The sequence below is a fragment of the Danio rerio genome, chromosome 9 (genome assembly GCF_052040795.2).
Source record: "Danio rerio strain M-AB ecotype USA chromosome 9, GRCz13ab, whole genome shotgun sequence".
Taxonomy (NCBI): domain Eukaryota; kingdom Metazoa; phylum Chordata; class Actinopteri; order Cypriniformes; family Danionidae; genus Danio; species Danio rerio.
This window is the reverse complement of record NC_141029.1, coordinates 36,360,833-36,387,754: the sequence shown is the minus strand read 5'-3', so window position 1 is coordinate 36,387,754 and position 26,922 is coordinate 36,360,833. Positions and strand designations below refer to the sequence as shown.

Sequence of the window (26,922 nt, the reverse complement as noted above, 5' to 3'; positions counted from 1 at the left end):
GGGCCTTACTTTGGGCATCTCTATTATATATTGATACAAAATAACACCAGATTTTGAAACACTATTGTGAGTTAGTAACCACAGCAAAATAGTTTTGCTAAAAACATTATAAAATGTTATAAAATTCTTTTAAAATTTAGGTTTTTATGAAAAATGTTTCTTTTGTCCCCGCTTTCACCAACTGTATAACTGAATAAATAAATTAACTTGAAGTAGTTTCAGAGGATGGGTGAGATTATTATTATTATTATTCATTCATTAACTCATTTTTTTCGATTTATTCCCTTTATTAATCTGGGGTTGCTATAGCTGAGTAATTCACTAACGTATCCAGCATGTTTTTCCCGCAGTGGATGCCCTTCTAGCTGCAACCCATCAGCGCATGTATTTCGATTTGTGGGTGAAACCGGAGCACCCTAAGGAAACCCACACAAGCACAGGGTGAACATGCAAACTACATACAGAAATGTCAACTGACCCAGCTGATGCTTAAACCAACGACCTTCTTGCTGTGAGGTGATTGTGCTACCCACTGCACCACCATGACGCCCCTATTCTTATTATTATTTCAGTAAAATAGAAAGAAATTAGTAAATTCATCAGTAAATTAGAATTGTTCTAAGCAAACTCATGCTTTGTCATTTATGTTATGTTTGTTGTCATATAGGCTATGTTGAACTCCTGTGCTTTGTTTTTTATCGTTTAAATTCAGCTCAGTGGCAAAAATATATATATATATTAATTAATACTGCTGAGTAATTTTTTTCTATAACTACTAGTAGAATATTTTACACCTTTAAACAAAAACCTGTTTATGCAATGTTTCGTTCGGAGTCAAAACGTTCACTTCAGACAATGAATCGGATAATTCGACTCTGTAATCAAGTGAAATGCAATTCCTTTTGCGAATCGATTCTTTAAAAGAACCGCTTTTAATGAACGAGTCTTTCGCGTGTGTTCGCCACTCTCGCGATATAAACTTTTCCCGGTTACCTGAGGAGACGAGAGTTTGGTTCAAAGTGTACCCCTATTGGAATGAACAAAAACAAACAAAAATCTTCTTTATAACTGCAGGTAGAGTAATGCAAACCAGTTACCGTTTACTTTGTCGTGTTTACCGGCTGACTGTACGTTTCTTTATCTATGTTACGAAATGCTGGCGGTGTTTATGTAATAGTTTGTCCGTTAGCAGTGAGAGTATATGCTCCGTGTTAGTCTGCTAGCAACAGCAACAAACCAGTTTATTTCTCTCGTGTTTCAGCTAACTTGGGGTTCTGCCTAAACGCTTAACGTGTGTGAAATTGTGAGTTAAATAAGGTGAACTTGAATTGGGATAATTTGGTGTGTTCTCCACTTTCGCCATCCGCGGTGGGATGTTTATAAACCGTAACGTTAGTTTACAATAGCATAGTTGGTTCAGATACTAGTACTTTAAGTGACTTATAATAGAATTCAATAAAAGCACATCTTGCTTTCACGGAGTTTAAAGGTTGTTGTTTGTGACATTTGAAGCCAACGGCAAGTTAAACACTTTAAGTTACTGGTATAAAGTTGGTTTCAGATTCTCACATTCGTTCAGTCATTATTTGTGAGACGACATATCTTGTTTTCCATACTTTGAATATTCAGTCTTAAATCGCATGCAAGTATGACTTGAAAACAACATTAGCACTGTCTGACTGTGAGCAATGATGTACTTTTTTATTATTGCAATAGCAGGCAACTACAACAGGTAGAAATGCAAACAGTTAGATGTATAACAAACAATACAAACTGCAACAGGAGAAATGCGACACTTTTAAAGAAATATAATAAAGGTAAAGCAAAAGAAAGACAATGAGGAAGAAAAAGAAACAAAAACTAAATAAATAAATGAGGGCACATGAAAAAAATAATACAAATTAATGTAGTATATTAAATAAAACACATGTTTTATAAGTTTTAATTGTTTTCTTGTTATGAGACTGCGATATCAATGTTGTTCTTTAATTGTCATTGGCTGCTTATATGCAAATAATACTTTTCTGAGATTATATCATTAAGAAGAAAGTCTGAATGTGCAAATATAAAGCCAATTTTACCCTAGTTAAAACCCTTTAAGTAACGTTACTATCATTAAACATGATCGTAACGTTTTGGCAGGGAATTAATTAACATTGCATTGCTATTTTGTTAGGACACAGTGATATATGTTGCTTAGTTGTGTGAGATCATAATCAAACAGCTGTCTATATTTTTACCCATTTTACACACATGGAAAATAAATTGTATAAAGATTTTTTTATTGTTGTTGTACTGTATATTCATTTGTTAAATGTATTCAGTTTCATTCATTCATTTTCTTTTTGGCTTAGCCCCTTTATTAATCAGGGCTCACCACAGTGGAATGAACCACCAATTTATCCAGCATATGTTTTACGCAGCGGATGCCTGTCTAGCTGCAACTTATGACTGAGAATCACACACATGCACTACGGACAATTTTAGCTTACCCAATTCACCATTTAGTGTCTTTGGACTTGTGGGGAAAACCAGAGCACCCGGAGGAAACACACACCAACACAGGGAGAACATGCAAACTCCACATTGAAATGCCAACTGACCCAGCCGGGGCTCAAACCAGCGACCTTCGTGCTGTGAGGCGTTTGTGCTATTCACTGCGCCACTGTGACACCCAAATGTATTCAGTTTGTTTAAATTGTTTTCCTTAACATTTTTTGTTTACATTTTATTTTTGCCCGTCAAACACATACCATTTTCTTTAGATTTGGTTGCATTGAGTATTTGTTCAGTTTGTTACAAATATAAACTACTACACAAATTGATATGCATGAACAAAGCATTTGTCGTTTACATGTTTTTTATGCACTTTAAATAGGTTGTGAATTTTGCAACATGGTTTACTAGGGTAAAATTGGTTTTATATTCGCACATTGAAACTTCCTACTGAATGATATGATCTCAGAAACGTCTTCTTTTCTATTCTCAATAGGGAAATCATATTAGCAGCCAATGAACTATCAAAATACAGCATTGTTCACAGTCAATGTTGTTTTGAAGTCATACTTGCATGCAATGTCAGAGCAAATATTCAAAGTAACATAGTGATAATTGTATTGTCTCACAAGTTATGGCTGAATGAATATGAGGATTTTTAACCGGTACATAGTTTTATAGTGCTTTCTGCTTTCTTTTTCAGGTATTTTTCATCTTTATTTATTTATTTGACTTTTATTTATTTTTTTATTTAATTTTTTTTTTTTTTTTTTTTTGGAGAAAATCTTGTCTGCATGAAGAAAACCAGAAATGGCATCACCACAAACACTTCAACCTGTCCTGAAAATGAAGGTCGACGAGCTCTTCCTCTTTTGGTTGAGTGAGCCGAGTACTCAGGCGATGCTAAAAGACTACCTCAACAAAATCAAGAGTGGAGAAGAAATAGATCTAAGCCATGGTGAATTCAAGGGCACAAGCACTTTGATGTTCACTGAAAACAACAATAACAATATAGCATCAAAGATTAATGCAACGGAGAGGATGAGTGCGGCCCTTGGTGCCCCGTGCAGTCCTCCTTCGGCCACGCTGCCATCTGCGACTGGCAGCAATAACAGGGCAGGAGTGAATGCGAGGGCCCTGCGACGCTCTGTCAGCACTAAAAAGGTAAAGCCTTTATGCTCCACATTCGCTTCACAATACAGCATGACCCTGGTTTTGTCACTTTGCAGACTGCTGTGTCAGTCTAAAGAAATGTGCGTTCTACTTTATTCATATGTGGCGATGGCTCTATCCATCAGTTATACTCCATCAGTTCTTCGTATACATAGAAACATTACTCAATTTCCTATGTTAGCATTTCATGTTGTGAAGCATACATTGTCAAGCATGTATTCATGTAGAAACTGTTTTAGTATAGCTTACATACTTGTTTGGTTTTATATCAATGGTTTGGAAGTTTTTATTTATTATTTTAATTTTAGATAATGTTAGTAATTTTGTGATACTGTCATCTTTATTAGTTTTTAGAATTTCAAAAGCAGATCTTCCTTGCTTGACAGTGTTTTTTAGATTATTAATTTTATATTAATAGTAATTATTATCATAAAAGTAACAACTATTATAGACCATGTGGTCATGTCATTGGCCCATAAACATTTCCCGCTTGTTATCAAATGATTTCATAACTGTAACTAGAGGCAATTCAATTATAACTTAATGTTAAATTATGAAAAATATTCATATCCATATGAAAAAGGGCAAATAAGTTATAATATATGTAAATGAAATTATTATTTTAACTAATATAAAATCATATTACTATTTAACAGATAAATTTAACAAACATTATACAAATTGAATAAGCAAATGTTACAATACTGTTTAGTTTTTAGTGTATTAACTACAGAAAAATTGTATTATTATTGAAGCTGTAAATAATGTTAAGTCAAGATTAATGATTCCTCTGTTTAATTGGGTTAATTAACGTTAATGACAGATGGAAGCAGGTTAGTGCAATTAAAACCTAATGCACAGATCTGACATATTGTAACTGTATTTAGTAGTTATGCCTTTTAGATTTTCAGTGTTAATATTGGAGATAAATGTATATTAATATACATGCATAATGTAGTTAAATGTACTTTAAAAGTGCTTTTCTTTACAGTCAATTAATAATATATGATATGTTTAAAATATCTATTATTTAGCATCAATGCAGATTCAGCAGCATTATGTATCATTAAGAAAATGCCTATTTTCTACACCTCTAGTCTGTATAGTTTTTAGAATTTAGTTGGATTTTAGTACATGAAGTTAATGTTAATAAAAAGATGCTAGCTGAACTTAAAGTATATGTATTTTAATGTTGTTTTTATTTTAATGTGAAGTTCATTTGCAAAAACGGCAAAGTATTTCTATTCAAATTTATTAAAGTTTACATAAACAGTGTAAACTTAAATAAACAAGCGTGAACCCTTCATTTCTCCGTTTTAAAAATTTTATTCATTTTCATAATTTTTGGAGTTATGTTTTGCAGATGAACTCTTAACTTTCTTAGCAAGAAAGCGACGAATGTTTATAATTAACTGTAAAAATATTAGCTCATTCTGGTGAAATAGTTGGAACTTTTGTCATCTGTGATGTTCCCACACTCTATTTTATTAACAGCCACTTTACCACAGAGTAGGGCTGAACAATACATCTTTTGAGAATTGATATCGCAATGCATGTATCTGCAATAGTCACATCGCAGGATAAGATGTGTATTAAAGATTAAAAGTTAAAGATATTTTCAAATATTATTTTAATAGTAAATGATTAACACAGAGACTGATGATCTTGTTATTTTGTTTGATTGTTCAATTTATGTACTTGAACATGGTTACACTCCCCAGAAAACCTTTTTATTTTTGCTTGTAATTTATAAAATTTTATGCAGATGCTCTACGTAGAAAAAGACTTGATCACGCCAGTCAATCTAAATTAATAAAATCTTTCCAAATATAGCTATTTAAATCATCAAATGGCAATGTAGTCATATCAAAATATATATCGCAGCAAAACAAAATAAGGCAATGTCAGGTTTTTTAAATATATCGTGCGCCCTACCACAGAGGGTAAAGAACTTTTTCCTAATTTAGCCACAAGAGGATGCTGAATGGCTTTTGCAGCTTTTGGTCAGAGCAAGTATAGGGCTCCTGCTCTGGTCAGATGAGCTCTGTGAACTCTGCATGTCTTTTGCATAAAGAAATCCTGTTCATGTGTTCAACCCTGGCCAGAGGTGTGCGAACCTCTATGCTGTCAATCCCTGCAATGGTAATGACTCTGTCATCATGTACTGTCCAGTGATGCTGGTGGACTTCACTGCTGATGTTTCAGGGCCCGTAAATTGGATTAGGAAGAAAGATCTTTAATTAAATCATTTCCATTTCCAGAAATAAAATTAGCTTCTGCTGTAAAACATAATATGGACAAAGCATAACAAGCATGTTTTACATTTTCCTAGTTGGTCCTAAAGTCTTATTATGTTACTCCAGGTATGTGCATTTTATTTACATACCTAATTTTTTAAAGGGAAAATAAGGAAAATTGAAAGCTGAAATGGCGAATTTTAATTTGCTTAACAGATGACAAAAATAGTTGCTTTTTAGCAACAACATCTGTTTGTAGGGAATATACATCACAAGTAAGACACATTATCTGACCAGTGTGATTCTTTATTGTAAAACGCTATGCAGATGTGAGGAGGCTTTGATTTCTATGTCCAGTTATTCTCAGATGCTTTGGTAATCCTATGTGCTGATGGAAACAACTGTTGGGTATTTTATGTTTTCTGGCATGGTACAATCAACAGGCGCCCACAACTTGTCACAATGTATTATAGGGATTTTGATCCTGCGTGTTTTATTTTAAGAGCCTAAAGGAATTCCTGAATACAAATGCATTCTCTAAAGTATTAGTTAAAAATTCAATTAACGTCATGCTGATGCTCATCGGAACAACTGTTCCAACTCTGACACAGGACACCGGTAAAGATAGCCTTGGTTCCACAGTGCAGGAATTAACTACTGGGAATTTGGCGTACACTTCAGAGGCAGTTTACATATTTGTCCATGGTGTAATACAGTATGCGTAAACTCAGTCAGATGCTGTTAATGGTCAGAATAATTTAGTGTCTGTCATGCCTGACACCCAGTTGCAAGGTGAGAGGTCATTAAAACATTGCCTGGAATAATATGAGCTAATTGGAAATATTTTAATTGTAAAGTGCGAAAGTGAAAAGGATATTCTCATGACATTTGTGTTTATTTAAATTGTGCTCATTGCTGTTTCTGTTTTTGACACAAAATGCTATTCTACTGCTAATCTGCTATCCCTACTGTTTTAAGTGTAGATAATCAAAAATCAGTTTTAGCAAAAGTGTTTGGCTTAATCAAGCTTTGTATTGGAAGTTGAGAATTTTGTGTCTTGTTTTGGTTCTCCTTCATTGGATGGTATGCAGCCTCATTGATTTTGATTTAAATATGAAGAGTTCAGAAATTTTCATTGAAAATGCCATTTTTTCCTCAGCCTCCTTTTGTTTATGTTGAGATATTTCACTTTAAAGACCAGGAAAATGTATTATTCTTTGCCATAAAAATTATATTACTAAACATACACACGGGAACCTGATAAAAATGCTCATTTTAGAGGAAAATTTCAGACGTCATTTAGAGGTTTTTGCATCTAAACTCTTCATATATATATATATATATATATATATATATATATATATATATATATATATATATATATATATATATATATATATATATATATATATATAAATTTATTTATTTTTATTTATTTATTTTTTTTTTGGAACTACAGTTCGACATTTTGATAGTTTACAATATAAGTTATAGTTATAGCATCCTGTCTAAACATTGTTTATATTTTTCTCCCCTGCAGCACTTGAATTGTAGCATGTTTGTTAGCATTCCCCACTTTTGCTTTGCTGGTCATCCTCTCTTCAACCGCTTGGCTCTACTGACTGGACACAGAGCTTTGTTTGGAAATTGGCACTGTCGACACGGACAGCTGCCACCTCTTGTTCAGGCAGATCTTTTTCTCGTTCTGTTAGTACCAGCTTACTCTGACAGTAGAGAGTTGTTTTACGTATGACATACACACTGAGCCAAATGTTGGGGAAAGTACTGTTAGGAGAAACCTTTCCAATTGGTCCAATAGACAAAAAATATTTACAGGTTTAACCCTTTGTGTGTGTTTTTTTTCCATATTTCTAACAGAGTGATGAGTAAAGAAAGCAAAATCAGTTAATGATAAAATTGGTCTTATCAAATGTGTACAGTATCCTGCCGTTGGATGGCAACAGGAACTGTTTCTGCTGGAATGAGTGGAAGAATGTGGACCCTATGATCTGGCATCTAAAAATACTTATTTAAGCCAGGCAGGGCTTTGTTTTTGCACCACTTTGTTTGTTAGATGCTCTGGCTCCAAGCCTTCGGTGAATATGCATTCACTTTTATGGCAGATCTCTTGTCACTAAAGTCTGCTTTTATTAATCCAATTAGTTTTCAGAACAATAATGGGCATAAGAAAGGGATTTTTTAGATGCACAACGCCCAGCCTCAGAGGCTGAGTTTCTTTGGATCAACACAGTTAGAGGGAATTGATGTAATTGCAGTCAGTCTGGGAGCGGATGTTTGTTAAAGGACTGAAGATACATTTGTATCTTGGGGTTGCCCAAACAGAGCATGTTGGGTCTTTTAATAGTCCTCAACTGCTTCAGCCATCATTCTTTGAATTCAGTACTTCCACACTGTGCTGCTAACTAAGACTTGTCATCTATAATAAGCCACAGAATGGCTGGTAGCTGTAGCCTTGGAAAGCAAAACAAACAAAACATAGGCAGTAATGCATGTGCAGATTTATTTTTTTTCCCCACATTTCAAAGAGGGCCAATTTACACTTTTTTTTTTTGGTGCAGTTCTACTGTAAAGAATACAAATTGATTGTGGTGCTGTTGTTGGCTAACATTAATTTAATTCAACATTTTTTTAACAATAAACCTGCATTTAGCTTATATATGCTAAATTATATCTGTATACACGAAGTTCCTGTGACATGTAAAGCACATCCTCTTTGTGTGTTAATTGAGTGCTATTTCATCAATGGAGATCACATGGGCTAGTCCAAATTAAATTCCATGATTTAAATTAAACTGCATTATTAGTTCACTTAGGGCTACTCGATTATTGTAAAAATCATAATCTTGATTATTTTGATCATAATTGTAATTACGATTGTTCAAAACGATATACAGTTATACAAATCAAAATTATAAGCCCTCCTGTGAAGTTTTTTTTTAGTTCCTTTTTTTCCGTTTTCAAATAATTCCCAAATGATGTTCGCAGTATTACTTATATTTTTTCTTCTAGAAAGTAAATTTTTATTATTTTGGCTAGCATAAAAGCTGGTTTAAATATTTTGATATTAATATTATTAGCCCCTTAAGCAATATATTTTTTATTGTCTGCAGAAGAAACTACTGTTATACAATGACTTGTCTAATTGCAAATAAAAGATGTGTTTGCTCTGCTCGTCTCTGAGGCTGAGCGCATACACACAACAGCATGCAATCTCTTTCACGTTTTTTAAAAACACGAATAATTTGAATGTACATCAATAAATTCTTTGCATACCATGCTGCAAATGTTATATTACACTTCATGCTTTTAGTCATTTTTACGTGAAACTGAGCTTTGCAGAGAAACAAATTTGTACAACTGGAAAGGGGGTGGTATATGATGTAATAATTGTTTTATCTCAATTAATATTTTTTTTTTGTTTTCATAAATTGATAGAAGTCAAAATCGAAACTGGAATTTCAATTAATTGCACAGCTCTACATTTATTAGTAGTGGGATTGTGGGTAGCATAAATGATGACTGACTATTTTTGACCAATTGCATAATGCAATTTTGTATTATTTTGTTATTATTATTATTATTATTTATCTAAACAAATGAGCTTTTTGAATTGGTAAAAAAGTAGATGTTGCATTATGTAATGTTATACAGTAACATTTATATTTTAAAATGTTTTGTTTTTTCTGTAAAGTTAGTGATTTCATTTGCATAAGTGTGAGCACTGCCCTCTGAACCTTGGTGTACAAATGGGCGTAGATCTCTGTAAAGCGGGATCTTGGTCTGTTTCCAAATTAACCCAGTTCAATTCAATTGATGTATAGTCAGAAGTAAAGCAACTAGTCATAGTGTGTGTATACTTCAACTCTCTGATGATTTGAAGTGCTTCTTTTATCTTTTTTTACTTGTAAGTTGCTTTGGATAAGTGTCTGCTTAATGAGTAAATGTAGATAGGCGTAGTGAAGAAAACTCGCTCTGCAGACAGTAATATGCCTTGATCCACAAGTATCGCTGTAACAGAGAAGAGAGGAAACGTTATCTCATGGACACACCACCAGGTCAAAGGGTCCTGAGTGAGGCAGAGATGGAGCATAGCTATGCCTCAATTTCCTCCCTACCAATGAAATAGGGGGTCTTGGGTTCTACTTTAGTGTCAGTAAAAGTCTGTTCCAACGAAATGACAAGCAGTGAATTGTGCAGTTGTCAACTTAAGTAATTTGAACATCTTAATCTGCTCTCATGCTCTCTCATTTCAAGATGTGATTTATTACTGAACAAATATCAATTAATTTTGACACCTTTTCAAACAATGTTAATGCTCATTAACTTCCATTGTTTGTGTTTAAAATTTGTTTTTGTGAGGGTACAGTAAGCAATCTGATAGTAAATGAAGAAATGAACGCATTTAGTTTGCTGTCTAGACATGAAAGTATGCTGGTCATTCATAATGTTGCATTCTATTTCAATGCTGCATCTTCTGAATACAGAATCGCAGGGTTCTAAGTGAACAGTTTGTGTCTTTACGTAACCTCTATGAGAGCCGTGGAATGCACACTGAAAAGGGCAGATCCACACCCCCTTCGACTGTCACCCCTCCAACTCAACACAAACACCCTCGTCCTATCTCCCCAGTGACTTTTCAGGATAGGACTGTGTGACCTCTGCCAGCCACTATTGGATGTATGGAGCAACAGGCAGGACTGTGATTCCGGCTACTGCACGGCTGAGAGGAGCAGCTGCAGTTCACCATTAAGAGAGCTGACGCTCTGATAAAGGCAGACAGAGGAGTGTCCTGTGGCGGGACAGTCACTGTGTGCGATTATCCTGACCCCAGAGTGCGTACTCTCTGCCACACTGGCTCCATTAGCAGACAGCAGCATGAGAATGAAGGAAATATCTTTACGGCAGGACCCTGACCTGAGGAAGGAGCTGGCACTGCTGGCGCGTGGCTGTGACTTTGTGCTACCCTCTCGCTTTAAGAAGAGGCTCAAAGCCTTCCAGCAAGGACAGGCAGGTTGTCTTGTATGTTCTGTGTGATACCGTCACACTGCTCTTGTTCGCTTATTCCTGTTGTATACCTTAGTGGAATGTAACCTGATTTAGCATGCAGTATATATGTGTGATTGTAGCTGTGATATTGAGCAGAACTGTCCTTTTCATAAATAACTGAGAGTCTTAAGGATTATTGGTGCTTTTGAGAGCATCCAAATGGTTAGGGTTGAGCAGAAGGCTCTGTGCTGGAGTTGATGATGGTCTTTCCCTTTTATAGACATGGCAGACACTGACTGGAGAAGGCAAGATTAAATGTATTCATCTCTCACAGTGGGTTACACTAAGCAGAATCCTCTGCATGCCATATCAGAGGGAGGCTTTACAAGTGTGCTAAGCTTCCAAACTTCCATGTAGGGTTCTTTTAAGTTAGCCTATTTTAAAGCAGAAGCTTTGTTTGTTGGCTAAAGATTCATACAGCATTTATTGATAAGCAGCAGTGATTTACTTCTTCACATCCATCCTTAGTGCTGTATGAGGTGGTGTAATGGCTAATCTATAGCAAGACACTGGAGCAAAAAGTAAAGACATTTGCTTGTAAAGTTGTATGTTTTTTTCAGGCATATACACAGGTAGGGAATGTGTTGTTTACTTAGGCTTATTACAATGTGTTTATTTTATTATTTAAATAATAAAAGGTATACTTCATGACTGCACATTATTTTCTAAATGCTTATTTTTTCGTCATGAAATGAATGGGTTTAAATATTATATGATGTCTTCACGTTTTTAAGATTTATAAAATATGCTGAGAACAAAGGCAGCTAAAAAAGTGGGCATTGACCTGTGTTCTATACAGCATGACATGAGGATTTAAAAAAAAATATATATATATCAGATATATCAGACTTTTGTAAATTGAAAGTTCAACCGTGATAAGACTGAAGTCATAGCATTAAAACTGATATGTGGTCCTTTGTTTTCCCTCCAAAATAAAGGCTTGAAGGTTAGGAATATGCTTGCTTCCATCTCCCAGTAACCAAATACTGCCCCTTAATTCATTATATTGTCATACAAAACATTTTTATGTTTCTCAGGGTGAATTGGCTGTACACAGAAGGCCCAATGGGCTGAAGCCTGTATGTTCATGTGATTGTCTAATACAGAAAGTCTAAATGGGTTTGGTTCGGTGTAATGTTGCTCATTTTAGAGAGATGGCTTTGATGGAGTTTTTTTTCTTTATGGAAGTTCTAGGGGGTCAAGATCTTCACAGCTGCAGCCTGACACTCACATAGTTGAGGTTTAAGTTACTGTGGGAAGCTGAGCCTTTGGAAAATCAGAAACAAGAGATTTTACCACAAATGTTCACAAAACATTTATGCATGAAGGACATTTTGTCATTTGAGATGTCATGTTATTATGGACATTTGGGTAGTTTTCCTACAATATCCCCATTTTACACCCAAAAATTAACTTCTGTTGTGTTCTAACTAGGTCCACCCAACTCTACACAATCATTCTGCATGTTTGATTACCTTTAAGGCTTTTTACAGTTTTTCATCCCTTCAGGCAAGGCTTTGTCAAGCCAACATCAACGTTTATCTCTGATTGTTGTTCCTCTTGTTATTATAATCTCTGTTTTTGATTAATTTAATTTTATTTTTAAGTCTGTCTTGACTCAAGAGTTTAGAAATATTCCAATAGTATATCTTCCAATGTCGTTTACCCTACTATATTAATCTATTCACAAAAGTTATTTATAAAAGTCTAAATGTGCAATCTTTCTCAAGTTGTGCAACTCTTAAAAAAAGATTCCTTTCAGAAAATGATGCCTTTTACACAACCACAACAGGTTTGCACTGGTTTTCCTTTTTTTGCACTTCAGACCTAGTCAATAGACATGCTTGTTTGTTTGCTAAAAAAAATCAATTAAGTACTAGGCCTTTATCTGTGAACTGGTGTAAAAGGTTTTTATCCCTAATACCAATAAATAAAAACTTTACATTTTAGATTTGTTAAAAAAAAACATTGAGATGGCTCATAATTCTTTGAGAAGGTATGTTGAGAGGGTGTGTATCTGCCAGACTTGTTCAAATTGTGTTTTATGCACACTGACATCACAACTTAAGCCATCACTGTGAAATGCTGATTGAGCTGTAATTTTCAGCAGAGACTTGCATCTCTCCTGCGACGAGTCTTGTGGCTAATAGTTATTATTTCTGTCTGTTTCAGCAGGCGCAGGCCAAGAAAGAGGAGCCCGTTACACCAGCCTTAAGTGAAAGCATTCCAAAGTTCTACTTCCCTCGAGGACAGCCTCAGGCCAACATCAACATAGACAATCTCATTTCCAAGATTGAAAAAATATTTTCTCAATTTCCTGATGAAAGAGTCACTATTAAAGACATGGGGCTGGTCGCCAAGGTAAGTGTGGTTTGTAACGTGTCACTTTTACCCATTCTGCAAATTGTTCATTTGTGTAACTAACTTCTAACTGTTTACAAGTCTGAGGGTTGTACTTTTCTTGAAGTCAGTGGAAAAGTATCACCACTGTTTATATGTCAAATTACTTATCCTGTGTAGAACCCGTCAAGGTAAATGATGGGAATCAGAAGTTTAAACAAAATGATTTCTAAACATAATCTTTGCTAATTAGCCCCATTTATAGTTCCTACAGCACATGTGAAAGATGTAGTTATAATGTTGAAGCACTGATTGTGCTGAATTGCGTGTTTACGGGAGAATGGTTCTAGTGTTACATTTTATTTCTGAACCCTTCTCTAACTTTCAGACCTCAAAACCTTATAGCTTGATTTGCACTTAAGTATGGATTTTGAACTATATTAACACTTTTGTCTGCTTGCAGGCCTGCGATTGCCCATTCTATTGGAAAGCTCCATTGTTTCATGCTGCTGGAGGAGACAGGAGGGGATATGTGTCTGTTCACAAGTTTGTGGCAATGTGGAGAAAGTAAGACAATAGTTTTCTTACTGTGCTCTCACATTAGTGTTTGCGTTCATTTCATCAAGAGCTGAAGTGAAGTGAACTTGTGTGTGCGATTGTGTGGTTATTTTATACAATCATGCACTGTTCATTCAGTGTTTTGGATTTTCAAGTGGGGTGGGGGGGATTTACACAATGCTGTTTTTTACTGATAAAGTAAAATCTGAAATATTTTGCCTGTTGATTTTCACAACAGTTTTGTGAACCAGAAAATAATGTTAAAACCTCATCCATCAGATGCCCATTGTATCTGTAGACATGCCTGAGTACTTGACAAACAAAATAACAATGGTGGAGTATAGAACTGCACAGTTTTTTTTTTTTTTTTTTTTTTTTTTTTTTTTCAAAAATGATGTCACCAACATCTGGCCTGACATGCATAATACATCATTTTTGTGGATCTGTGCGAATGGAGAGATGTTTGACAATCCTGTTGTCTTTATTAGGGCTGCTCGATTATGGGAAAAATCATAATCATGGTTATTTTAGTCATTATTGTATTCACAATTATTCAAAACAATATACAGTTGAAGTCAAAATGATTTGCCCTCCTGTGAGTCCATTTTATGAATATTTGCCAAAAGATGTTTTACAGATCAAGAAATTTTTTTGAATTCCATAGTATGTAATTCTATAAGTATATTGAATTAATTCTAGAGAAAGTCTTATTTGTTTTCTTTTGGCTAAAATAAAAGCAGGGTTAAATATTTTTAAAAAAAATTCAAGATCAATAATATTAGCCCCCTTAAGCAATATTTATTTTGAATTGTCTGCAGAAGAAAATGTTAGTCATGCCTAATTACCCTAACTTGCCTTATTAAGCCTTTAAATGTCACTTTAAGCTGAATGCTTGTATCTTGAAAAATATGTAGTAGCAAATTATTTACTGCCATCATAGCAAAGATAAAAGAAATCAGTTATTACAAATGTGTTATTAAATCTATTATGTTTAGACATATGTTTAAAAAAATCTTCTAAACAGAAATTGGGGGGATAATGTAAAGGTCTGCTAATAATTCAAGAGGGCTAATAATTCTGACTTCAACTGTATATACAATTATTTTCCCCCTGTAAATAAGGAAAAATATTATACAAATTGTACTTTAAGCATCTTCACTGTAATAAAAAAACTTTAATTTGTAGCTGCAAAAGTCCTTCAGTAAAGAGCAGTGAGTGATTTTTTTTTTTTCCTTTTGTTGTTTGATTAATAATGATAAAAACAGTCGGCAGCAGGAATATGGCGCGCCGTGACTTTAAGAGCAGTGCACTTCTAATTTATGGTTTCACTTTTACTTGTCTTTTGATTCTCAACTCATTTGTTTATTACATAAATGAGGGTTGATAAAAAATAATCGCTAAACAATACGTTTTGACAAATTAGCATGTATTTGACCATTGAACTGCTCTCATTAAGATGACTTTAGATGTGTGTGCTCTACTCGTCTCTGAGGCTGAGCGCATACACACAACAGCATGCAATTTCTTTCACACTTTTAAAGACATGAATGATTCGAATGTACATCAATGAATGCGCATCCCGTACTGATTACATTACAGAACATGCTTTTAGTCATTTGCACGTGAAACTGTGCTTTGCAGAGCAAAAAATGTGTACAACTGGAAAGAGGGCGGTATATGATGCAATATAATTTTATCTCAATGTTTCAAAATCGAAACTGAGTTACGATTAATTGCCTGTCCCAGTTTTTTTGTAAAAGTTTTCAAAAATACAATAGAAAATTATACCTTTATTTCAAATCTTTGTCATTAAAGGACCACTTTTAGAAATGCACAAATATAAATATTTGTATACTTTTAATGAGATTATTAGTCTTCCTGGGGTTGTCCTTAGGTTGACTGAGCATTTGGGTTGGGGTGTCCCTGAGTTTGTAGTCAAAAACCCTTGTTTTAAATCATCACAACTCTGTCATTTTATGTCCGAACTTGCCGAGCGTGAATTCCGGAGCCTCATTTGTAGATTCCATTTAATATGAGGCCACATATTTGAAGTGAAGAGTTTTGGAGTCTATATTGCTTTTTGAAAGGCTGAGAGGGAGCCTGAAACCATCTGTTTCCTCCCCATAGAGTGCTTCAGACCTGTCATGATGACGCATCCAAATTTCTTCACCTCCTGGCCAAGCCTGGCTGCAATTATTTGGAACAAGAAGACTTTATTCCATTCCTGCAGGTACAGAGTGCTGGACCTACCACTGAGAACACAGACACACGCATATGTCAGAATGCACTGAGCATCTATTATTTCAGCTACATATATTTGCTACACTATATGCCTTCCGTCCATGCAAAAATCCAAATATGACTCTGTTATAAAAAATAATTGTGTGCATTCTTTGAGTTCAGTGACGGACATGTCATTTATATTCTCTGGCAGGCATTGGTCACAGTGGGAGGATATGTATTCTGGCATCCACACTTTAATTTGTATTGTGTAGCTTTAGGAATTGCTTTGACTGTTTTGATGAATGAAAAAAGTATTGCAGTGGAGTAGATTGGCCTGTTCCCGTCTGCTCCTTTACAGCCGTGATTTATGTGTTTTTCTATTGTTTAATTTCACATGGGGAAGGGTCAAAGAGTCCTGCACCTCCCCCAAAATAAGTTGTCGTAATTTATCGCCTTTTACGCATATATACCAATATTTGACTATGAAACATGCATGAGCGGAATCTTTGCTGACGAAAGCACTAGATTGAAGACATTGGCCATATGTATGCAGAGAGAGAGAGAGAGAGAGAGAGAGAGAGAGAGACGGGCTAAAACCAAGATACAAGTCTGAGCTTGGCCTTAAAATCAGCCCTTTGTTCTAAGAAGTTTAATACCTTTAACATTTCCACACATCTTGTACCAACATATTATCCTCTTCAATCAGACAGACCAGAATGATTTTGCCGCTTCCCTGTAATCTAATCCAGAGTCTCTTTGCACACAAATGGATTTAACATTGGGTTTTTTATTCTGAAAGCTGTGTCTGTTATTATATGCTGACTTTGATGTTATATTGGTGTGTGAATCATTTTTATGCCTTTTTTTTAAGGATGTGGTGGATTCCCATACAGGCCTGGCGTTTTTAAAGGAGGCTTCAGACTTTCATTCACGCTACATTACCACTGTAAGGGATACTTCCAGTTGTGTATTTTTCTAGTGAATGAAACACTTTTTGTAAATTAAACATAGACATGCACCATTAACTGAAACTTTAAATAACACGAACAGACTGCATGTATACACAAAATATTATGTAGCTTAATTTTAAAAAACCAGCATAGTTTTGGTTAATGATTTAAATGAGCCTGATGTTAAACAGTGTTGTATCGGCCAACAGGTTGTCCAGAGAATATTTTACAATGTGAACCGCTCGTGGACTGGAAAAATAACATGTTCAGAACTCAGAAGAAGTACTTTTCTGCAGGTAGGTATCTTGCTATTCTTATTCATTGTCATAGTATTGATAGGTAAATGTAATTATCTTATTTCTAGAATTCCAAATAAATTTTTTTTGTTTTATTTTATTTATATTTTTTGGCAGTAAATTTAACTCTATAGTTATATTAAGGTCCGTTTGAAGCTGCTAGTCTTTTCTTTTCAGTATAAATAGAATGTATAGTTCTGATTAGATTTTTATACAATCATTTTAAACTCTGTCTGCTTATTTCAAACTGTGGCCCTAGGTGCTGCAAGGTCTGTGGAAAAGTTTAGGGGAATTAAAATAGTAAAAATATACATTTTAAACAAGCTATTGAGTAAAAATAATGGCCCGTTTCCACTGAGTGGTACAGTACGGTATGGGTCACCTTTATCAGGCTTGCGGTTCCGGTTAAAAGGGTACCAGTGGTACTCTTCGTGGGCGTGGTGTACAACAAAGTTTTAGTGGACGTCATGCTCACTTAAGGAAATGCCAAAGTAAAGCTGTACGAGTCGTTCACGCACTTTTCACTAAACGGATGCTTTTTAACCATAAATACTTGTGTATAAAACTTTATTACTAACCTTGCTACATATATTGATTATAGCTGCAAATCAATGATGTGAATAACCTACTGTAACGTCTGCAATTATATAAAATAAAGAAATAAATGCAAAATATAAGGGAAATAACACATACAGCCCCCTACAGTCTCCGATATGTTACTAATTACAGAAAAACTACTCTCAGCATACATTTAGTTCTTATTTTGGTTCAAAAACAACACACAACATATAGCCCACAGTCAGTGCAAACCACTCATCTGTATCTTTAATCTTCATCAGCACATGCAACCTCTGTTAGGGAGTAATTCCGTCATTCGTTCATAAGAGTCCAAAAGGTGATGGCAGCTTGTTTATGTTTTAGGTTGGTGAAAGAATCATTTGCTCCTTTGTTTTTTTTCTGGCTTCTCCTTTGTTTTTCATGTTTTACTCTTGCGTTTGTCAGTTTCTAATAGGATCGGATATAAGAAGCACTTCAATAGTCACAAGCACGTTATTATCATGAGCTCAAGAAGTTCGTTATTTCAAATATAGACGCGCAGCAAGCTCTCTGGAGAAAGTGAAACCGCTCACACTTTTAGACAGTATCGTAAAGCAAAAACAAGACATGGCGAATTTTGTTCTTGGCTTTGTTTGAGCTTGTGTTGACCTTGGCTCTTTATTATATGTATATAGTATTACAATGTAATGACTCCGCTGTGTATTTAAAAATTGTGGTTCCTTTGTTTTCATTCTCCTGGTTTGTTTACACTCTAGTGACGTGTCTCTGTCAACCAATAGCATTCAGTTACATGTCTAGCTCCGTCTTTTGGCACCCTTTTCTTGTGCTAGGTACCCTTTGCAAAGGTAACTAAAAAGTGGTACGGTACGTTTCACTTTTTGGTACTTTTGACGGTTGAAACAGCCATAAATGAACTTCAAATGGTTTCAGACCTTTTTGAATTTATTTTAGTTCATCTTGATATTATTAAGGATGTCTGAATGTAAATACAAAATATAATGATATAATGAAGAATGTCGGAAATCCTAAGCTATTGCCATCCATAGTAGAAAAAAATTTCTACCGGTTTCCAACATTTTTTCAGGGGAAAAAAGAAACTCAAACAGGTTTAAAACCAGCTTGGAGAAAATGAACACCACATTTTTTTTATTGGTGTTCTGGTGTCTAGATGATTGAAAACCGCTGATTTACCTTTTGTGTTGTGTAATGATGAAAATGGTTGCCTGCAGAATGTGGCACTTCTTGAAGAGGATGAAGAGATTAACCAGTTGACAGAGTTCTTCTCCTATGAACATTTCTATGTCATCTACTGTAAATTCTGGGAGCTGGATACAGATCACGACCTGTACATTGACCAGAGAGACCTAATGCGGCATAATGATCAAGGTGACCGTCCAGATGCTCACACTCTTTTGACATGCTCTTTAATGATTGGCTGCTTTATTGCTGGAGGTGTCGTTGAATTTCCGTCCTCTCCAGCAGCACTTGACTGCATATGTTTCTGTTTGCAGCAGTATGAGTTTACTGAGCTGAATGAAGTGCGGTCAAATTTTAACATCAATTTCCTCTAGAATGACGCCATGTCTGGCACTTTAATCATTTTATCTCCTTTTAGACAGGGTCAATAATGGCTGTGTCTTTTAAAATGATAAAATAAGGACATTAAATCATTTTGTTACTGTGCAGCATGCAAGATTTGCAACCTTTGACTGCAAATTATTGGAATGTTTAAGAATATGTCTGTGATGTAAATTGTCTGTTGTCTTTGACAGCCATTTCCCACAGAATGATTGAGAGAATATTCTCGGGAGCTGTAACCAGGTACAATCTTTCATTTTTCAGACATTTCAGAAAAAGAATTTTTCATTTTCTTTCCAGTTTTTGAAAGCTTGCATGTCATGTATCAATTTATGGAGTTTATGAGTGCTGTGATTAATTATACTCTGATTTTTAGGGGCCGAGCAGTTCATAAAGAGGGCAGGCTGAGCTACGGTGACTTTGTGTGGTTCCTCATATCTGAGGAGGACAAAAAGACTGAGACGAGGTCAGTCAAAATACTTTTTAATGTTTCTCAGAATTTTTTTTTTTACTTTGTCCTCATCAAAAATGTATAGTTGCCTTGCTAAATACTGAGTCGCTATATACACCTATTTAAAATTTGAGTAATATTAAAAAAAAATTGAAAAGAAACTCAATAAATTTAAATTCCAGACATAGTTTTTTTTTTGTTTGCACTTGCTCTCTAACTCTATAAAGTCACATGTCGTAACGCTGCTGTCGCTTGTGTAGCATAGAGTACTGGTTTCGCTGTATGGATCTGGATGGAGATGGAGTTCTTTCCATGTATGAGCTGCAGTACTTTTACCAGGAACAGTGTCAGAAACTTGAGGCCATGGCCATTGAACCATTGCCTTTCGAGGACTGCCTGTGCCAGATGTTAGATCTGGTTAAGCCAGAAAACCCAGGTATTATTTTAAATTATTATGTTGGTGTTAGATTGAACTTGATATCTTTTTGATAGATATTTGCATGCTCTCTTAGGCTCTTCATGCTCATCTGCCATCATTTTAAAGTAGTCTTTGAATTATACAGAGTTGGGTTTAGATTTTGGGTAACATTATACAGGGTGTCCGCGGTGTCTTAAGCCTTAAAATGTCTTATTTTGATTTGGAAATTTTTGAATTCACTGAAATATTGTGTTGTAGGTCTTAAGTTATTTTGAACAGGTCTTCAGTTTTCCTCTGTGAAGCTACCCAATTGGGCCGACAAAACCTTTTTTCATATATATTTAAGTTTTTTTATTGTCAAGACGTACAAATTAAATTCTCTACTCAGGGAGAGAAAACTAAAAACAATTACAAAATTCCTCATGATAGTAATAGAGCAAACATTTCACTTTACATGATTTTCTATATATACAAAAACTATTTACTGAAATAAGGTGGAATAGACATAGCATTTATAAATAAGCAGGAAATTTAAGGTTTTATAACAGATACTCATTAGGTTGAATAGGGGTTATTTACTCTACATTTAGACCAAAATTCAAAAATATAAATTTTTTATTATTCATGTAATTGTCTCCATAATAAATATACATTTAACAATTTTAAACTTGTAATTTAAAACAAGTTTTGGAAAAAAGTGTATGCAACTATATAATATATAGTTTTATTGTTTTGACTCATTAAAAAATGTGGCTAAGAAATAACGCTAATCATAATGAAATGCTAATCAGCAAATTTGCATTAACCCCGTATAAGTCTAACATTTCATTTAAAATGGTCTTAGAATTGTGTTAAAAAGGCTTAATTTTGACTTAATGAAAACTGCAGAAACCCTGATCATGCTTTATATCTACCAATGAGCAGTAATTATCTTAATAATAGTTTGGTAATAAGCCAGTAGATAATAGCATGAATTGTGACTAGGGATGTCCTAATCAGGTTTTTTTGCCCTCGAGTCTGAGTCATTTGATTTTGAGTATCTACCGAAACCGGATACGATACTTCTATATTACATAAAAAATAAAAAGAGCAAAGAAGCAGATTTAGGATGTTCCTTAGTTTTTATTTAATTCACCTTATTTTAACATTCAACAACTCTGTTAACAAACAGAGCACTTCTGTGAACAATCAAGTAATAAATCATTTAAATTCTTCACTTTTGGACTTTAGTGCAACAGCAAATATAAAAAATCCAATATAAATACAAATAGCTCCTCAACTTAAAATATCCAGCAGGCAATCCCAAGTTTACATATCTCACAGTTAGATATGGCAATGTTGTCGTCATCAACTTTATAATAACTCCAGACTGCAGACATACTTGAGCTTTCCGCTTCAAGCTGCTTTCGTGTTCTACTTTGGCATTTAACCAATAGTGTCTCTGCAACAAAGTGATGTCATGCTGCACACATTGCTGTTTCTGTGACATAAAGAAAGTGGTTTAACTCTTTGCATATATACATATATATTCGAGTTCTGATCAGGAGGTAACATTCGAGTCCTGATCAGGAGGTAACGTCTAATTCCAATCGAGTCTGAAACCGTGAGATCGGGTCCAATCTCGGATCATGTGATAGGACCTGGACTTTCCTAATTGTGACTTAAATTAAATTATAACAGGTTTTTCTTATTATGACCGACATGCAACTGGCAAAATGGTTTCAATGTTTTTGAATTTTTTATTTCTATTATTATTTTTTTTCTCCACAGTGTCAACACTGGGGGAAAAAACGAGATAGCATGTGTTGGGTGTATACGTTTTTTTGTGTGTTTTCACTAAGGGTGCAAGTTTCATTGTCAGAAGAGTATTCATGTAAAACATACCGATATTGCAAAGACTTTTTTTATATCAAAGAGATGCAGGACACAGTCTGTTGATCATCTGTGTTTGTGCACACTGTCAGATAGAGAACTTTGCATTGGACTGTGTGCAGACGTATACTACTGTTGAGCTAAACAGACAGCAAAATGAAGAATACTTTAGGGGTTAAACCACATCCTATCACAAGCAAAACTGCATATTACTTGCAGCTTCTTTAACCAACTTCTCTGTTCTGATCAGGAAAGATCACACTCAGGGACTTAAAGAGGTGCAGGATGTCCCATATTTTCTTCGACACGTTCTTCAACATTGAGAAGTATCTAGACCATGAACAGAGGGATCCCTTATTGGCTGCAAGGGTAATCAATAACTTTTTTTCATTACATATTTTATTTGCTGTTATGGTCACTTTGATGCTGACTTGTGTTGTTGTTCTGCAGGATGCTGAGGCAGTGGGCCAGGAGATTTCGGACTGGGAGAGATATGCTGCAGAGGAGTATGACAACTTAGTGGCTGAAGAAACCGCAAATGAGCAATACCATGATGGGTAAGACTTCACTTCTCACGACTCACCTGCCCACAGACCACAGCTTTATCTCTGCACAGCAACACACATGAACATCTGCTGCAAGCAACATCTTAACTGCACGTCTACAATTCATCTAACTGGAGTTCACCTCGTCCTATAAAAATTTAAAATATGATTTTTAGATGTTAGTTTCATTATTGTTCCTTTTTAGGATATCTTTATGCTAGTGCGCACCAAAACAGTGACGATATACATTTAGAAGATTCATTCATTCATTTTCTTGTCCGCTTAGTCCCTTTATTAACCGCCAACTTATCCAGCATGTTTTTACGGAGCAGATGCCCTTCCAGCCGCAACCCATCTCTGGGAAACATCTTCAAACACTCACTCACACACACTTATACACTACAGATAATTTAGCCTACCGCATGTCTTTGGACTGTGGGGGAAACCAGAGCACCCGAAGGAAACCCACGCAAACGCAGGGAGAACATGCAAACTCCACACAGAAACGCCAACTGAGCCGAGGTTCGAACCAGCAACCTTCTTGCTGTGAGGCAACAGCACTACCTACTGCGCCACTGCTACGCCCCACATTTAGAAGATATACAACTTATTTTGTTTTTCACCTTGTCATTATGCCTAAATAGATCAACAGTTTTATTCTTGTCACCTCATACTTTAATTTCTCATCAAATCTCTGACCAATTAAATGCTCTCTAGCATCTGACATCCCCCTCCCCCTTCAAGACGCTTCACATTTGATGCGCTTGAGCCTTCCCACTCACTGACAGAGCAGTGATAAAACAAAATGCTATTGGCTGCTTTTTGTGTTTTTTTTAAAGGGAAGAGCTACACTATGTCCCACTATCTCTTCATGTTTCGGTTGAAATTACGCCAAACATCGAATAAAAATGCACATTTCAAAGCACTTCACGGGACCTTTAAATTCTCAAAATTTTAATTGTAGCCCTTAAAGTCTTAAGTTCACTAAAATAGTGTTGTTGATCTTAAATCATTTTAAACACTTCCTGTTTTTTTATGTCCATGTAAAGATACCTAATTGAGCCAGAGATGCATCAGAAGTGAAGAGTTTACCCGTGACCATTCATAAATGAAATCTGTGTACTGGAGCTGATGGCATCTCCTTACTACTAGCCTGAGCAGACCTTTTAAAAAAAACAGTCAGCCAAACTCTGTTCAAGAGCTAGGATATGAGTGTCTTGCTCGTTTAATCGTGTAATGAATCTACACAATCAAACTCGATAGCCATTGAACTGAGTAAAACTATAAATGAAATGAAAGGGATATAAAAGATTCATTATAAATGTTACAAGTTGTTATCACTTTAAGATACAAAATGTATGCAGATTCATTGATAAGTCTGAAGCGTATTAAGCATTAGTGCAGATCAGCAATAACAGTCATCTTCTAACATGCATTTAAACTAAACATATTCTACTACAATATAAAATGAAATGATTAAACATTCAGATAAACTTACAGCCTATACTTTCGACAGGATTTAGAAGGTGACAGAAACGCTTCATGTGCTTTCTGCTTCACACGTTCGTTGCTTTGGTTTTTCCTAAAGCGTGAAACTGGCGGATAAGCGTCAAAATAAAAGTCCTGGCAATAAGATTTGCATCTAACAAGCTAAATGCACACAGACTTTTAATTTTCAACCAGGCAGCCCAAGGGCTTCCAGTCTTTCCATTACAAAGTTGTCACGTTTAAGATCTGATTTCTTTAAAAATCATCAATCTTCACTGCCTCTTAGATGTACAAAATGAAGTGGATCACATCTTTAAAATAAGACTGTTTATTTTACCCTAGTATTTTCAATGGAATTTCTGTGCTAGCCTGTAGCTACTGATGGCGCTAGTGGTTACAACGGTCTTTCAATTAGTTTTATGCTTAAACTAAATGAATGCTTAAGTCTATTTCACTGAACGTATTGTAATTACATTAAAACATCAATGCTGTAAAAACAACCTTGTGAAAATTAAAAGTCACATTAAGCGTTCACCGGAAGTTTAGCATTGGCTTTAAAACTCTAGCTGTGCATAGAGCCCATAGCGACAGGAAAACGAAACTTATACTGAAATAATAATGCATTACAAAAATATAATACTGTTGTATACAAATGTCCAACATGAACAGTACACAGGTCGTTCATATTGGTGTTAAAATGTCTTAAATTGGACTTGGTGAAATCAGCAGAAGCACTGTTTTAATAACATCAATCCACTTTTGTCATTTGCTGCATTGTCACTGCACTACATCAGTGTGCTGATCATAAACCATCACACACTGCCTGATCTGAGTAGAGCTGAAACAGGTAAGACATCACAGGAGCAGGCCTGAGCTTCCTTCCATCATCTCCTCCACTTCTGCTCCTCATGGCTTCACCCGCTAACCGAACACTTCCACGGTTTGCTTGTCAGATTAAAGTTTTACTTCCTCGCACAAGTTCCTTTTCAGTATGTCAGTGTTTTTGTCAAAGGCATGCAGCTCACTTGTCTTTTCCTTGTATGTTTTTGCCCCCCTGTTAGTTCTGGAATTGTTGTCTTATTTATTCATAAGAGTTACGTCAAACTGACCACTTCTGAGATGGTCATTTTACTAGTAGCTACCTGTTGTTTTTTGGCCACAAACTAGTTTTATCTGCCAGTGCCGGTAGCCTAGTGTGTTGACATATAGTGCAACTGTGCTACAGGTGTCCTGACTTCCAGACCCATCTCTCTCCCACTTCACTTCCTGTCAACATACTGTCCTGTCATAATAAATGAATAATATATATGAGCATGAGCTATATCAGAAATCACCCTATACCCTTTAATAGTGCACTATTTGAGGGAGCAGCCATTTGTTGTAGTGTATGGCAACAAAAAGTATTGCCAAGTATTGAAGATGTATTTTCTTTTAGATATTTACTTCCAGAACCCAACTCTTCTTGCATTTTGTTACTAACAAACGTTTTGGTTTCAGGTACGACAATATTTTAGACCCGGCGGATCACGTGACGAGTGCATTAGAGCTGCACAGTGAGAAGAGACATCTGTTCGGGATCCCCAGCCCTCACTGCAACCTGGATCTGGATGAATATGAATACGAGGACGATTTCGAATGAGGAGCACACGAATAAATAAAGCATCATCTGGTAGTGTGTAGAACCCATCCTGCTCTCACACACCTGGTTCAGCTATCCCAGGCTAAAGAGCGATGCGGATGCACTCCTACAGGCCGCTGGATGCCGGACAGCAAACAGCAGCCAGAGACGGATTGTGCTGGTCCAGGTTTTCTGTCAGTCTGCGCACAACCAGCTTTCTAAAACCAAATGTAGCAGCAACTACACTGGAAGCCAACCACAACACTTGAAATATTGATTCTGCACTAAACATTGAAGATTTTAATGCTGGTGAGACATTCCAGAAGATTGATGATTTCAGCTTGATGGCTTCTTTCTCCTGGAGCTTTGTCCACATGCTGTGTGTGTGTGTTTGTGTTTGAGGGTCACGCTAATATGAAGTAATGCAGTAATCAGACTCTGATGTTTTACTGTGTCTGTGTGAGAGGTTTATAAGTTATAATGTATTTATGTATATTTGTTTATATATTGTTTGGGTCATGTCTATAGAAGTGCTTCCTAAAGTTGCTTTTATTGTAATAATGAACTTTTGTTTTTCAACTGTCTTATCGTTCAATAAAGTATTAAGACAAAAATATTTCATGCGTTCACTGTGGGATGTTATTTGCTGTTTTAATGCACTTTTTAAAAGCAACAATCACTTCAGGACAAACCCTCAGTTTGCTAACAAAAGACAATGCACTAAAACTAAAAGTATCTTCAATTCAAGTCATCTTGATTTCTATAGCGCTCGAAGTAGATTGTGTCAAAGCAGTATAACAGTTCTAGTAAACTGAAACTGTCAGTCCAGTTTTCAGAGTTTAGTTCAGGTCAGTGTGGTTTAAATTTCACTGCTGATGGTCCAAACACTGAAGAGCAAATCCATCAATGTGCAGCTCCACAAGTCCCAAACCAAGCAAGCCAGTAGCAAGGAACAATCTTCACCAATTGAGGAAAGTGAAGGAAAGAATCTTCCATGTCTTACTTTTTTTTATACTGTTTGTGTCACTTAATATATGCACTGATTGTTTGAAAA

The 26,922-nt window shown here is 35.4% G+C and overlaps 1 protein-coding gene across 7 annotated transcripts; it reads left to right on the top strand.

The window, feature by feature from the left end:
• The first annotated feature begins 1,003 nt into the window (after nucleotides 1–1,003).
• ppp2r3b (protein phosphatase 2, regulatory subunit B'', beta) lies at nucleotides 1,004–26,484 on the top strand. 7 transcript variants are annotated; one of them, XM_087268142.1, is made up of 14 exons: nucleotides 1,004–1,074; nucleotides 3,277–3,660; nucleotides 13,149–13,334; nucleotides 13,777–13,880; nucleotides 15,999–16,101; nucleotides 16,966–17,040; nucleotides 17,254–17,340; nucleotides 19,128–19,284; nucleotides 19,671–19,719; nucleotides 19,853–19,942; nucleotides 20,188–20,363; nucleotides 22,468–22,586; nucleotides 22,668–22,774; nucleotides 25,748–26,484. In XM_087268142.1, exons 2-14 carry the CDS (start codon nucleotides 3,307–3,309, stop codon nucleotides 25,887–25,889), a joined length of 1,749 nt encoding a protein of 582 aa, XP_087124268.1. In that variant the 5' UTR covers nucleotides 1,004–1,074; nucleotides 3,277–3,306; the 3' UTR covers nucleotides 25,890–26,484. The 7 variants fall into 7 exon arrangements, with proteins under 7 accessions (XP_087124268.1, XP_087124266.1, XP_087124267.1 ...); XM_087268140.1 differs by having other exon boundaries at nucleotides 13,146–13,334; XM_087268141.1 differs by having other exon boundaries at nucleotides 3,200–3,660.
• The last annotated feature ends 438 nt before the right edge of the window (nucleotides 26,485–26,922 follow it).